The sequence below is a fragment of the Calonectris borealis genome, chromosome 1, assembly GCF_964195595.1.
Source record: "Calonectris borealis chromosome 1, bCalBor7.hap1.2, whole genome shotgun sequence".
NCBI classification, from domain to species: domain Eukaryota; kingdom Metazoa; phylum Chordata; class Aves; order Procellariiformes; family Procellariidae; genus Calonectris; species Calonectris borealis.
The window spans coordinates 84,093,282-84,105,631 of record NC_134312.1 but is presented as its reverse complement, the minus strand read 5'-3'; the positions used below and the strand labels follow the sequence as shown (position 1 = coordinate 84,105,631).

Below are 12,350 nucleotides of genomic sequence, written 5' to 3'. Positions count from 1 at the left end.
TGCCTACGTTATAGTGTAGGTGAGATTTCTATCCCACAGCCATTTACACTCCTGTGCCAGGCAAGGTTATCTGGAAGCTGCCATCATCTGAGCACATCTGCAACTAAGTAAATGTATTTCCTCCATCTCTCCCCTACTTATGTTCAAGATGAGAGATCACAGTGCACCAGGGCTTGGAGGGGGAGCATTACCAAAAAGCCTCTGAGTTCAAGAAGTAGTATGCTATGGAGTGCAAAGGTAGATGGTTGCCAGTATATGAAACGGCTCTCTGCGAGGCAGAGGGCACAAGCTAACACCCTGGATCTGCTGTGGGGATTGGCAATAGGCCCTTCCTACCCCTGGTACCAGGATGAGTCCCACCCTGCAGGCAACTCAAGTGTGCATATCAGTATATAGGGATAAAGCCACCGGTACTATGAGTTTCTTGGGGCAGCCTAAAGGATTTATATGAGTACTTCTAGAAAAAGACCAGAGCTTTATGTTCCCCTGATCCTGGTTTTTATCATTAAGGAGCATCCAGCTTGCTCTTCAATTTCTTCAGGATTCAAGCTGACTCTTTGCTATAATCTGGATTTTTTCCATTCTAGCCACACTGTAGAAGCAGAGTGCCAGCAAAACAGCAATGATGTCTTTTCCTACCCTTGTTCATTCTGGGTCAACACACTGGCACAGGGTTGAATCAGATATGGGAAACCTGGGTCTTCTCACCTCTGCCACTGCTGTGGCCTTGGAGAGTCACCTTACGCACCCGAGGCAGTCTGCTGTCCCACTCAGCCTCTACTAGTACAACTAAAGCTACTCCACAAATAAAAGATCATCCTTGCAGAAGTTCTGCTTCTCTGGATGAGGCATGCAAAGAAAGAATTATTTGATACACTCCCATTCACTGTCCCCAGCGTAGCAGCGATTAATTTTTGTGCTGATTTGAGCATGCTGATCCATTCATTAATACCTTCTCTTTTGCTGGTCAGTAAATAATTGTGAGCCCAACTACTCCTAGAAAAAACCAAAGATATTCCAAGTATGTATCAGCTGAGTAACCGGGCTAAAATTGGCCGGCTATTTTGGCTTGTTTACAGACAGTTCCCTTTAACTGTCCACTGTTTGTAATGTGCATCTGGTCTGGCACATTACGTGACACACTTTCTGCCCCTTGTTGTTTAACTGAGATGTTATGAACAGGGGAATAATCCAGATCCATCAGTGACAGGGATGGTCACGAAAAGTAGCATTTTTTTGGTCTTACATCTTGCAGCCACTTTAAGAATAGGGCAGGCTCATTACCCCCGTTTTAGACAAGCAGAGGCATTCAAGCCTCACACAGGCGACACCAAGGCCTGGACCCCCGCCGAGCCCCGCTCCCACGCGCGGAGCGCCGCCCCACGCCGTCGCGCCGGTCAGGTGAGGGGGAGGAGCAACGCGGCTATCCCCGCAGTCCCGGGTGGATTATGTGCCTGCTCATGCTGTATTTATAACCCCTGAGTCACGCTGCGGGGATTGCGGCGTTGCTCAATCGTATGTTTATTTTGCTGCCTTTTAAAGAAAAAATTATTTATTTATTATTTTTAATGTGTTTTTGTTTTTTTTTAATTTATTGCCGTGCAATAAATCAATGTACAAAAGAAAACACACACACACACACCCGCCGCGCCCGGCCTTCCCCCGTCGCGCGTGGGCTGGAAGGTAGCACATACCTTCTTGCCCCCCTCCCCAATACGTGAAGGGTCTGCGCCTTCCCTCCCCCACGGGCGGTGTGGACCCGAGCCCCGCCTACAGCCAGCGAGAGCCCCCGCCCCGGCGGCACCGTGACGGCGGGGGGCTGGAGGAGGTGTGCCTGCCCGTGACGTCACAGCGCCCAATTTGCCGTCAGCGGCTGGTGCGCTCCGGCGACACGGCTGGGGTTTGCGCTCCGCTCCGCTGCGCTGCGCTTGCGGGGGCGTCCGGGGGCTCGCTAAGTACCCGGCCGTAGGGGAGGGAGCCGCGGTAGCCCTCGGGAGGGAAGGTGACAGCCCGGCAGCATGAAGTTCCAGTACAAGGAAGACCACCCGTTCGAGTACAGGAAAAAAGAAGGGGAGAAAATCAGGAAGAAATATCCCGACAGAGTCCCTGTGAGTGTGGGGTGTGAGGGCAGCGGCGGCGGTTGCTGCTGGCCCGGCTCGCCGGGCGGACCTCTTCGCTCTGCCGTCTTTGTTTTCCTTGTCGGCTGTCGTCTGCTTCTTTCTTTATTTTTTAAGGCAAAAGCAATGAGATTAGTAGAGATGACTGTGATCTTGATGTTCTGGTTCGCGTTCCAGGCTTCTTTTTTCTTTAGCGCAAAGCTATGGCTGTTTGTTATGTAGGAGGGTCTGTGTTCGTGGGTGGGTGCGGGGGCGCCGGCGTGTAATGCACCCTTTTTTCTGGGATCCGCAGTAACTCGACAGCGAGAATGCTGCTAATCTTTTTCTGGCAGCCTGCGTGCGTGGGGTTGGGGGGTGGGGAAGGAGCTTACCATCAGCTCTGTAAAAATGGAGGAGAACAATGAGTGAGTTGACCGGGTACTCTACATAGAAAACAAGGTCTGTATCCGTGTCATCTGATACTTTCCCTTTATTTTTATTTTACTTTCTTTTGGCCTGTCTTTTCGATGTAGTCTTGCTCTGTTCTTTTCCTTTGCATGAGAGGAAAATGATACTTCTCAGTCTTTCTGCTCTCCTGTTTAATCATCGTGTGGAAAAAACGTCACTTGGAAAACAAGGTCATCTTCTAGCTGAACTTTGCTTCCTCATCCTTAGGTCCCTTTGGAGTGCCTGTGGAAAACCTCTAGCTTTATAATTACTAATAATAATTGGAAAAAAGAAATGACAAATCAAATTAATTGTGATTTTTTTTTTTTGGTTCCTTTTTAATAAACGGTTTGCAAATGTTCTTTCTTTCCATCCCCACTGGAGAGGTCTGTCCTAGATTTACTGCCCAGGGGTACTGCATGCAAAGTAATTTAGACTCCCCTGTAAATCTAAGGGCAAGGGGGAACAGTTACACCATGTTTTCCCTGCAGGCTGACACCTTTTTTTATCTTCGAAGTGGCCCTCAACTGGACTTGCAAAAGTTTTTGGAAGTCAGCCTTTGAGTGCATTTGTCCTAGCTGGTTTTGGGACCCCTGGCATAGCACGGCAGGTTGAGCACGCAGCAAGTCAATGGTGAAGAGTGTGCGCGGTTCCATGGTTTATGATGAGGACCGCAGAGGGCTCTGTAGGTCAAGAGTGAGACAAGCTGTAAACTGAGGATTAACATGGCAGATTGTACAGCAGATCGTGATAGATGTGTCTGGAAGAGCCGTGGGGGGAGCCCGGGCCCAGACCCGGACTGGCAAGAGCTGAAAGAGGTCAAGACAGGAGGGTATCAGCAGATCTTTGTGGAGAAAGCCAGGGCCAGAATAACAAGGTGTGCTGTAGTTAAGCATAAATGAAAACGACGCATGGCGCGGCCCAGATGTGAATTGCTGGGGGTGGCCTGTTGTGGGAGCTGCATATGGAGCAAATGAATGCAGCAGACAACTGTTCTTTGCATCACTTCTGTCTCTGCCCTTCCCGACAGCAGGATCCTTGAAGATGACATCTGTTTGGCTGCCGACACTGCAGTGCCCTGATACATCTCAGCATTTTGCTGAGCTTATACTGTTGGCATGGTCCCACATTACCACAGTCACCACCCAGCAACAACAGACATACAGATAATCTGTATCTGCCCTTTGGATTTTCTTTGTAGGTTTGTTTGTGTGTGTGAAGGGTTTAGTGCTTCAGAAGAGATACCTGTGTTATCAGGCAAACGGACGACAGTTGATAGTCAGATTAGCAGAGCACCTCCATTCCTTCCCTGCCTCTTTGCAAGAGGGAGATCTCTCTTAAGCTCAGTGATGATCTGATTTAAATCTTTCCTAGGGGCTTAGAAGCCCCAACACTCTCACCTCTTCCTTGTAGGCTTGATTTTTTTCCTGCATTATCTAATGACCAGCTACAAGCCACCCTTTTGAGTCAGGGTGGCCACATCAGTGCTGCTAGCTAGCAGTTCTGCTTGTCAGTAGTTTTTTAAATTGGAGGCAGGAACTAAAGGTTTCTCTCCACTGCAATTTATTGTGTTAGGTATTGCCTTGTTGGATGTGCGGGTAAAAAGATGTGCAAAGTGCTGTTGCTGTTCAGCCTGCACCTGTTCAGTGAGATTGTGGGACTGTCCTTCCTTCACCGCACTTGCCAACTGCGTCTTGTATGGAAATGCATGTCCTACCACAAACTGCCTGAAACAGCTTGAATGCTTTGTACTAACTGAGGTGCTTCAAGTTCTTGAAGTGGCAGAGACGACCACGTTTCCATTTTAAAAACAAACTTAAGAATTTTCAGGGGTTTTGGCTGTGTTGGCAGCATCCAAATGGAGCACAGTGAAGAGATGTCCAAGCTAGCATCTCTGCCGTGTGACGTCCTTTGCAGATATTCACTTGGGTCTAGAAGGAGTCGGATTGAATTAGCAGGGTATTTTGTCCAGGCTAAATACACCAAGCTCATCATTGTAGCTTTTTTCCTCTGGCATAGTGTCTCACTGATGTGACAATACCATTTTGCTTCCAAAGAAGGCTTAGTCCACAGCAGTTCAGCCTTTTCTGTTACACAACAGATACAGTTGCTGATTTGGGTTACCAAAGAGCTAAGGGAGCATGGAGCCCTTAGAAATTAGTCCCACGTGTCTCACAAGGAGTATTTACAATTATAGGGTCTAGTGGAATTAAAAAGTTGAGAAGGTTCAGAAAATCCAGCTTCGTGTTTAGATGGTCAAAATGGCTTCTGCAGAACAGCAAGCCAGGTAGATTGAATCATGTAATATATCTCTTACCAGTTCAAAAATACATATAACAAAAAAAACCCCAAAAACTGCCTTCAGTTTTTTTCTGCACAAACCCAGTAGTTCCATGGAAACATACTCCACCTTTGGAAAGGTTTCCAAGGCTTTTCGTGGAAGGAGATCAGGTCACTTTGGAATACTTCCTGCTTCTGAGGTAAACATTTTGCCTAGCTCTGGTAACAAATTTTTTCCTGTAGCAGAAGATCTCTTTGTCTGTTTGACCTTAAAGCTGCTGAGCTTCATGTTTTTCTATGTCGTAATGACATTAGAATATAATGAGGATTAGTATTCTGTGTCAAAAGTCTCTGTGGGTCCAGTTGCCCAGATGGTAGCCTGTTTTTTTAATTATTAGATATTTATATGGATAAGGAAATGTCCATACCTATATGAAGTAGGGAAAATAACCTTTAAGGATATGAATTTCAGAGTAGAAGGTAACTACTGAAGAACTGGGGATTAAAAAAAAAAATTCACCAATGAGCTGTAGTTTCTCTTTAATTCTTTGCTTCATTCTAGAGCTCTTGGTATTGGTGAATATAGAAATTAGGATGTGGGACTATTGGGAGTAGGGCTAGTTTTATGCTAGGCGGTTTGGAACTGTAACCTGGAAGCAGTTCAACTTGCTTGTGATACTTATGTTCATGTATTAGCCTCCTGGCAGCTCCTTCATACAAAATTAACCTGCATTGGGACCATCAAGGTGACCTGATTTTTTTTTTTCTCGGCTATTACGGTTTATTTTTATGTCTGTTCCAGTCTCCATTTTTTACTCACTGTGCTTACTGCTGCAGTCTTGGGCTCCCAGCACAGCTATTGCCAGTGATTTTAAGTCGTCTTCTCACCTATCTGTTCTTTAATGTTGTGCATTTGTTATAGATTAAATAAAATTTCTAAAGGCCTGGTAGCACCATCTCTCTCAAAGGGTAATATCCTTTTCCACTGATGCTTTTTGGTCCATTTTGTTTTATGATACTCATGGATTGTTTCTTGCTTTCTCTCACTCTCTCTCTCCAGGTAATTGTGGAAAAAGCACCAAAAGCCAGAGTACCCGACCTAGACAAAAGGAAGTATCTTGTGCCTTCTGACCTCACAGGTAATAAAGTGTACCTCCTTTCTTCTGATTTTCAGTGAGAAGGTCTCAGAAGTGCTTTTACTCTATGATCAGCACCAAGAAAATATCCAGACAGGCTCAACATCTTATCACTACCCGAGTTTACCTGGCTGTCCTTGTTATATTTATGTACCTTACAGCCTGGATTACAACATGCAGAATTCTCTGAGATCTTCTGAGGTATCCCACTGACTTAGCTAGCATGCATGTGTCACAGCTGACTTCTAGCCGTGATGAAAATGCCTGAATTGTGTATCATAGGCAGTAGGATAATCATCAGTCAATGATGACCTAGCTGCAGAGTTGCCAGAGGCTGTATCCTTGATGCGGGAAGAGACACGTTCTTGAAATAGTCCCATCGTTTTCCACCCCTGCGGTTGGAGTCATGGCTACAAAGTTCCTTTTCCGAATGGTCATGGCCATTTTGTGTGTAATTATATTTGTTTTCATTTGAGAACATGAATGAGTTAAAGGAACAGCATTTCTTTTTCTTGCAGTATATAATGGATTGCGGAATACTTTCTTGTGCAACATAGCTCAAGCAAATAGTAAGGAATTTGTTTTCAGGAATTTGTTTTCAGGAATGGTATGACCATTTACACCAAGGCCAAATTCTCCAAGGTGTCTTTGATCTATAGGATTAAAGGTTAAACTAGTTAGAGGTCTTCCCACCACTCCCCGCAGTAGAGCATTTCATACCATAGTAGGTGGTGTGTGGATTTAGAGGGTACATAGCCTGAGGCATGTACCTGAGAAACTGCCAGCTCCGAGTGGGTTGGCTGCTAATGTGGTAACAGTCATGAAGTTACTGCTTTCTTTCCTGCATTATTCAGTTTTCCCTACTTTTTACATGCAGCATGTGACTTCCACCCCCAAAAGAAAACCACCACAGTTAGGGTAAAAAAAAACCCCAAACAAAAAACCCCAAACCAAAACATTCTTTCTGATTCTAAGGCATTCTCCTCTATTCCTCTTCAGTTGGCCAATTCTACTTCTTAATCCGAAAGCGGATCCACCTGAGGCCAGAAGATGCCCTGTTCTTCTTTGTCAATAATACCATCCCTCCCACCAGTGCTACCATGGGCCAGCTGTATGAGGTAAGCCTGGCCCATCTCTTTCTCCTTTTGTTGGAGTGTCCGGAAGAATGCATATCCTCACTGGAGGACAACTGTGCACTACCCAACTGGCAGGGGGTGCAGCTTGGTCACAGATGCCTGAAGACGGACCCGCTTGGCCTGGGCTGTATCCCATCATCTGTTTAGGGAAGTTCCATCCTGCAGTTATAAAGAGGAGCCTGGGGAGCCTCATCATTTTAGTTGTTTGTTTGCTAGTTGAAATGGTTGTCATATCAGGTGGTGAATAGTTGCCCCAGCAATGATGTGTTGATCCTACTACTTTAACAAAGGATTGAAATAAACTACATATATTTCAGAGGAAATACTGTGTCTGGGGCGGAGGGTGGAACATACAGACTAGCTTTCCGGTTTATACAAAAAAGATTTCCTTTTAGCCAGTAAAAGAACACAGTATCACTGGGCAACCAACTGTCTATAAATATGTTATCAAGGAACACTTATTCTTTGTTCAGAATTACTTTTTCATAGCTTGTACTGTATATATGAGGATCTTGTAGGACACTGTGAACATTGCTGCTCAGCATTTCTACTGAGCAGTGTTATTTGATCGACCTTAAAGGCATATTCTATGCCCATCAGAGGAATGTTCCTCAATTATATTGCCATTAGATCATGGCTGATTTGCAGCCTGGATTGATTTCTCCTTGATTTCTCCTTCTGCTGTGTTACTGTGTTTTAATAGGAGAGCTTCAATATGGTGCTGTGAGCCTTACTTGATCTATCACTTTTTGACAATAACTGGACAATGTGTATGTGGACTGATGGTAATAGAAGATTAACACACGCAGGGAGTTTTCCAGATCTGGACATGTAGGAGGAAGGTGTGTCTAACTGTCCAGAACTGAGATCAGGACTCTGTTCCCAGCACTCTGCAGATTTTTTGTGTCAGTGTAATCACTTAACATCTCAGCTTTATTGCCCATATGTAAAACAGGCCTAGAAATACAGCCACTTGTCAAAGTGTTCTGACAAAACAACAAATATGACCACTTTTACAAAATACTGAAGTATCGAGAGGTGATTTTTGACTTGTTAAAGTCTTCCAAGTCTCTTCTCTCCGTCTTAAGGCCATACCAGCACTGGGATTCTGCTGCACAGCCTGCAACAGTCAGAGCTGTTTCTGTTGTACGTTTGCAGCACACTCTGGCTGTGGCTTTTCAAGTAAATTCACTTGTCCAGACGTGTGACATGCCTAAATTTAGAAGTAGAGCTGTGGCCAGAGAGAGAAAGTTGCTATACATTCTCTTTGGTATGAGGAAGTGAAGCCTTCAATGTAAAGGGGGAGAAACAGTGACAGAGAGGTTATGCCCTCTTGTTGTTACAATGATCTCTTGGTTGAGCTTTTTCACATGTAATGGGTTACAGGGCTTTGGTTTGTTACTTTCTCCCTTTCTCCCCTTGCAGGATAACCACGAGGAGGACTATTTTCTCTATGTGGCCTACAGCGATGAGAGCGTCTATGGCAAGTGAGCAGCAGCCCCCCAGGCATGCAGGCGAGATGGACTGATGGAATGGATTTGGGGGGGGGGATGTTGGAGAGGAGGAAGGAGAATGCCTGAGAAGAGGGAAAGAGAACTGGAAGTGAACCACATGCACAATGCCATCACCTTCCATGCATTAATTATAACCATTATTTTTTAAATTGAGGGGAGGGAGGGTAGGGGGACAGTGTATGAAAGGGTGAAAGGAAAGACTAACGAGGGGTTCTGTGTTGAGGGATGGGGAGACTCCACTGTTTGTAGTTCTTCTCTTGCCACAGCTGGAAGTAGTTAGCCAGTACTGGAGGCTGCTAGACAAGCCAGTGTGGTGGAGCTGCGGGAGAGTGACCGGGCACGATGACCATTTTTGTGTAACCCTTTCATTGGATGAAGAAGGCATGCCATGTATTGTACACTGACCTTGTCACGCCTTGCCCACGGCATGGGCTGCACTCCTGTGAGCATTCAGTGAGCGGTGGAATACTTCACTCTGCCCACACAAAGCTGTCCTGCGCTGACAGTCCTCACTCCGGCTGCTACCTGTGAAGTGTTTCAAGAGTATTGTGTTTCCCTCAGTTCCATCAGTGTTAGAAGGGCTGAGGGCTGGGAACTCCTCAGCTGTGAGACATGAAGGTTGGGGAAAAGAAAGAAGGATTTTGTTTTTTTCCTTTGTTGCTCTAATTGCAAGCGCTGGACAGGAAAATTTGAGACGACCCTTTTGTTCTTTTCAGTGAAGCCAACTCATAAGCATAGGGCTAGAAAGGACCTCAAGAGAATGACTAGCCCGCTCCAGCTCTGAGACAGGACTGAGTGTACCAAACATGTCCACCATGGCTGCTCATCTAAGTTATTCATTGTGAACTTCACTGAGGCAGATCCTGGAGGCTGCTGAGATTGTCTGTTCAGTTCTTAGCTAGCCTACAAGTGAGAGAGCTTTTCTTGCTACCTGACTTTAGCCTCCCTTGCTGTGCATTAAGGCAACTAACTACTAAGGGTCTTGTTATTGGTGAACACAGAAAATTATCTATCAGTGTTGTCCTTGTACCAATCTTCTGCAGAATTGAAGGTGGCAGAAGTCCTGTGGGTTTAGCCTTCTCTTCCATGTCTCATCCCTGTACAGCTCTTGCACCACATGCACAAGCGGAAGAAATCAGTTGCTCCCACGTGTGTTTTGCTGGCTTTTTGTGATTGGACAACAGTGTCGCTCTTCACCACAAGAGAGGTGCTTTTAGACTCGAAGGGGAAGGGGAATAGATTCTCTGTAGATTTTTTTTTAATTATTTTATTTTAAGCCAGTGTTGTTCTTAGAAAGGTGCCAGATAGATGCTGTCCTGTGCAAGCCTTATGCTGTCATGCCAAAGCAGTTTCTTCCCAGTGGCACAAACAGCAGATTTTCCCATAACTGCCATAACTCTGATGAAGGGATGAGGTTTGGGGAGTGAGCTTTCAGGAAAATTCTGGGGTTTTATCTAAAAATCAGAGAACTGGACCTGAATTACTGTAAACATTCCTACATTTAAGGGAGGGACCAAGAGGGAGGAAAAGACAAGAAGGATGAAGAAGACAGGCAGATTCCAAAATAAGTTGTGGGTGTTTGCTCTATTTACATGAAGTTAGATCCCAGTTCTCTGCATTCCTCATGGAATGCGGAATGAGAAATCAAGATGAGTGCTCCTCTGATTGTGGGAGACAGGAAATCAGATTTCAGCCTTCTCTGACTGTTGTTCCACAGAGGTACATGAGGCAGAAGAGCAGACTGGGAGTGTGAAGTGGGAGTCACTGGCAGAACTGTGTGAAGGTCAGGGAAGGCAGCGTAGTGGGGCAGAGGGTCACTGCCTGTGTGGTATGGGAAGTAGCAGAAGAATGGGAGAGAAAGGAGGGAGCGCAAAGGATGTAGACAGAGGAGTCATAAGGGGCAGACAGAAAATGGGGGAACAAAGGATGAAATGAGTGGATTAGTATTCCCCAGTTTTTCATCCTGAACTTCAGGTTTGCTGTTCCATTGCATGCTCATCTGCAATAAATGCGTTTGGATGAGTTGTACCTACTGCCAACTTAGATAACTTCAGTTTCTGCCTGCAGTGCTCCGTCCTCTCTTTTTGGCCCACTCTCCTCCAATTATCAGGCTCTTTTCACATCCTTTGGGTGCAAATCCGCACCAGTCTCCTGTTTTAGGAAGCTCTGAATATTCTGAAGCAGAGAACAGACCCAGGAGGCTTTCTAGGGTAGAAGACAAGATGCGGGCAGATGGTGCGCATCTCTCTGCCGCTGTCCCACTCGCTCACATGCGTGCTGCCAAGCATGTGACTGTGTGTTGTCTCAAATGAACCCATGCTTAGGCACCCTCAGGGGAGAAAGAGTTGGCATCTGGGGTGCTTGGTTTTGTCCAGATTTTTGTTCAGACCTCCCCTCTCCTCCCGCTGCTGGGTTTATAACTGACATGTGTGGGACTAATCTCCGCCGTTTGTTCCATGTAGAGTTTACAGTTTAATTTAGTTATTTTACGGTTCTTTTAACTGGATTGTGGCATTTACTTCTCTTTTTGTGCTAGTCCGGTATTGTACAAGGTAATGATGGTAATTCTTTTTTGTGTTGGTTAGCTGCAGGTTCTTGTAAAATAAAGTTCATACTACTTGAGCTAAATCAACCAATCAATAAAGACGCATTTGAAAATCACAGGCTTGGTCCAAAATGGGTGACTGTAGCATTTCTCCCCACATGTGTGCTTGTAAATAAAGAGGCAGCTTTGTCAGAACTTCTTGCTGCTACTTTTTCCCAGAACCTCAGATTTCCTCTGTCCTGTCTACCAGGACAAGTCACATCTCTCCTTTGTTTGGTTATGTTCTCACACACGCAGCCAGCTGTGTCGTCTTGCCGTGCCACCAACATGGACTTTAATTACACCTGGAGGACATAAGAAGGTCTTAAGGAGCGTAATGGATGCACTGAGGCATTCTCTGCCATTCTAAGGCCCTGAACACTCCTAGCCAGCTGTCGGGGCCCCGAGGGCAGTCCTGACTGTCCCTGACCAGCCCCCCAGGGCCACCCCCTGTCTGCCCAAGGCCCAGGACCCCATCGCAGCACCCCAGGGCCGTTGCTCCCTGCCGCAGTGACGCCACAGCAGGGCCGGTCTCCGGCTCCCACAGCCATGCCCTGCCTGGCCATGAGCCATGCCGAGCCAGGCCCACAGGGCCCAGCCTCAGTCCATCCCTGTCCCCACAGCCCTGCCATCGCCGGGCCTGATCCTGACCCTAACCTGCAGGTAGGATTCCCATCTTGACCCGCACCATGATGAGCCTTATGGTCCAGGCTTATGGTCAGCCACCATCCCCGGGCCTGCCCCGCTCCCCACATCAGGTGCTGTAGGATGGGTCCCGTGGTGCCCTGCCAGCCGTGCCCTGCCGGCCATGCCCCTCCCGGAGCCGCTAGCCCTCGCTGTCTCGTGACAGCTCAGGCTGAGGTGGGACTCCCAGCCGCGGGCAGAGGGTGTGGGGGAGGCCCTGGAGGAGGCCCCTTGGTGCCTCAGGGCCCTCTAAAGATAGTAAAAGCAGAGGTAAGGAAATCTAGGGCTCGTTGAAAAGTAAGCCTGCAGATCTAGGCTGCTTCTCCTTGCAGATATTTGTGTGCTGAGAGGCAAGGAGCCCTGCCGGGAGCTGGCGAGACCAGCGGGCGCCATTTGCTCAGCGCCGTAACTCCGCATCAGGCAGCGGCGGCGCATGAGGAGGAATGGGACGCGTGGTGTCATACGGGGAAGCG

The 12,350-nt window shown here is 46.9% G+C and overlaps 1 protein-coding gene across 1 annotated transcript; it reads left to right on the top strand.

Annotated features, from left to right (window-relative positions):
- The first annotated feature begins 1,848 nt into the window (after nt 1-1,848).
- GABARAPL1 (GABA type A receptor associated protein like 1) lies at nt 1,849-11,270 on the top strand. Its single transcript, XM_075163175.1, has 5 exons — nt 1,849-2,108; nt 5,884-5,962; nt 6,959-7,077; nt 8,521-8,582; nt 8,876-11,270. Exons 1-5 carry the CDS (start codon nt 2,019-2,021, stop codon nt 8,883-8,885), a joined length of 360 nt encoding a protein of 119 aa, XP_075019276.1. The 5' UTR covers nt 1,849-2,018; the 3' UTR covers nt 8,886-11,270.
- Nucleotides 11,271-12,350: the final 1,080 nt, after the last annotated feature.

What these genes read in the sequence shown, in the direction of transcription:
- GABARAPL1 (XM_075163175.1), top strand. Translation starts at nt 2,019, where the DNA reads ATGAAGTTCCAGTACAAGGAAGACCACCCGTTCGAGTACAGGAAAAAA. An exon ending in TGTGCCTTCTGACCTCACAG is followed by an intron (nt 5,963 to 6,958) that starts GTAATAAAGTGT and finishes ATTCCTCTTCAG; the next exon opens with TTGGCCAATTCTACTTCTTA. An exon ending in CCATGGGCCAGCTGTATGAG is followed by an intron (nt 7,078 to 8,520) that starts GTAAGCCTGGCC and finishes CTCCCCTTGCAG; the next exon opens with GATAACCACGAGGAGGACTA.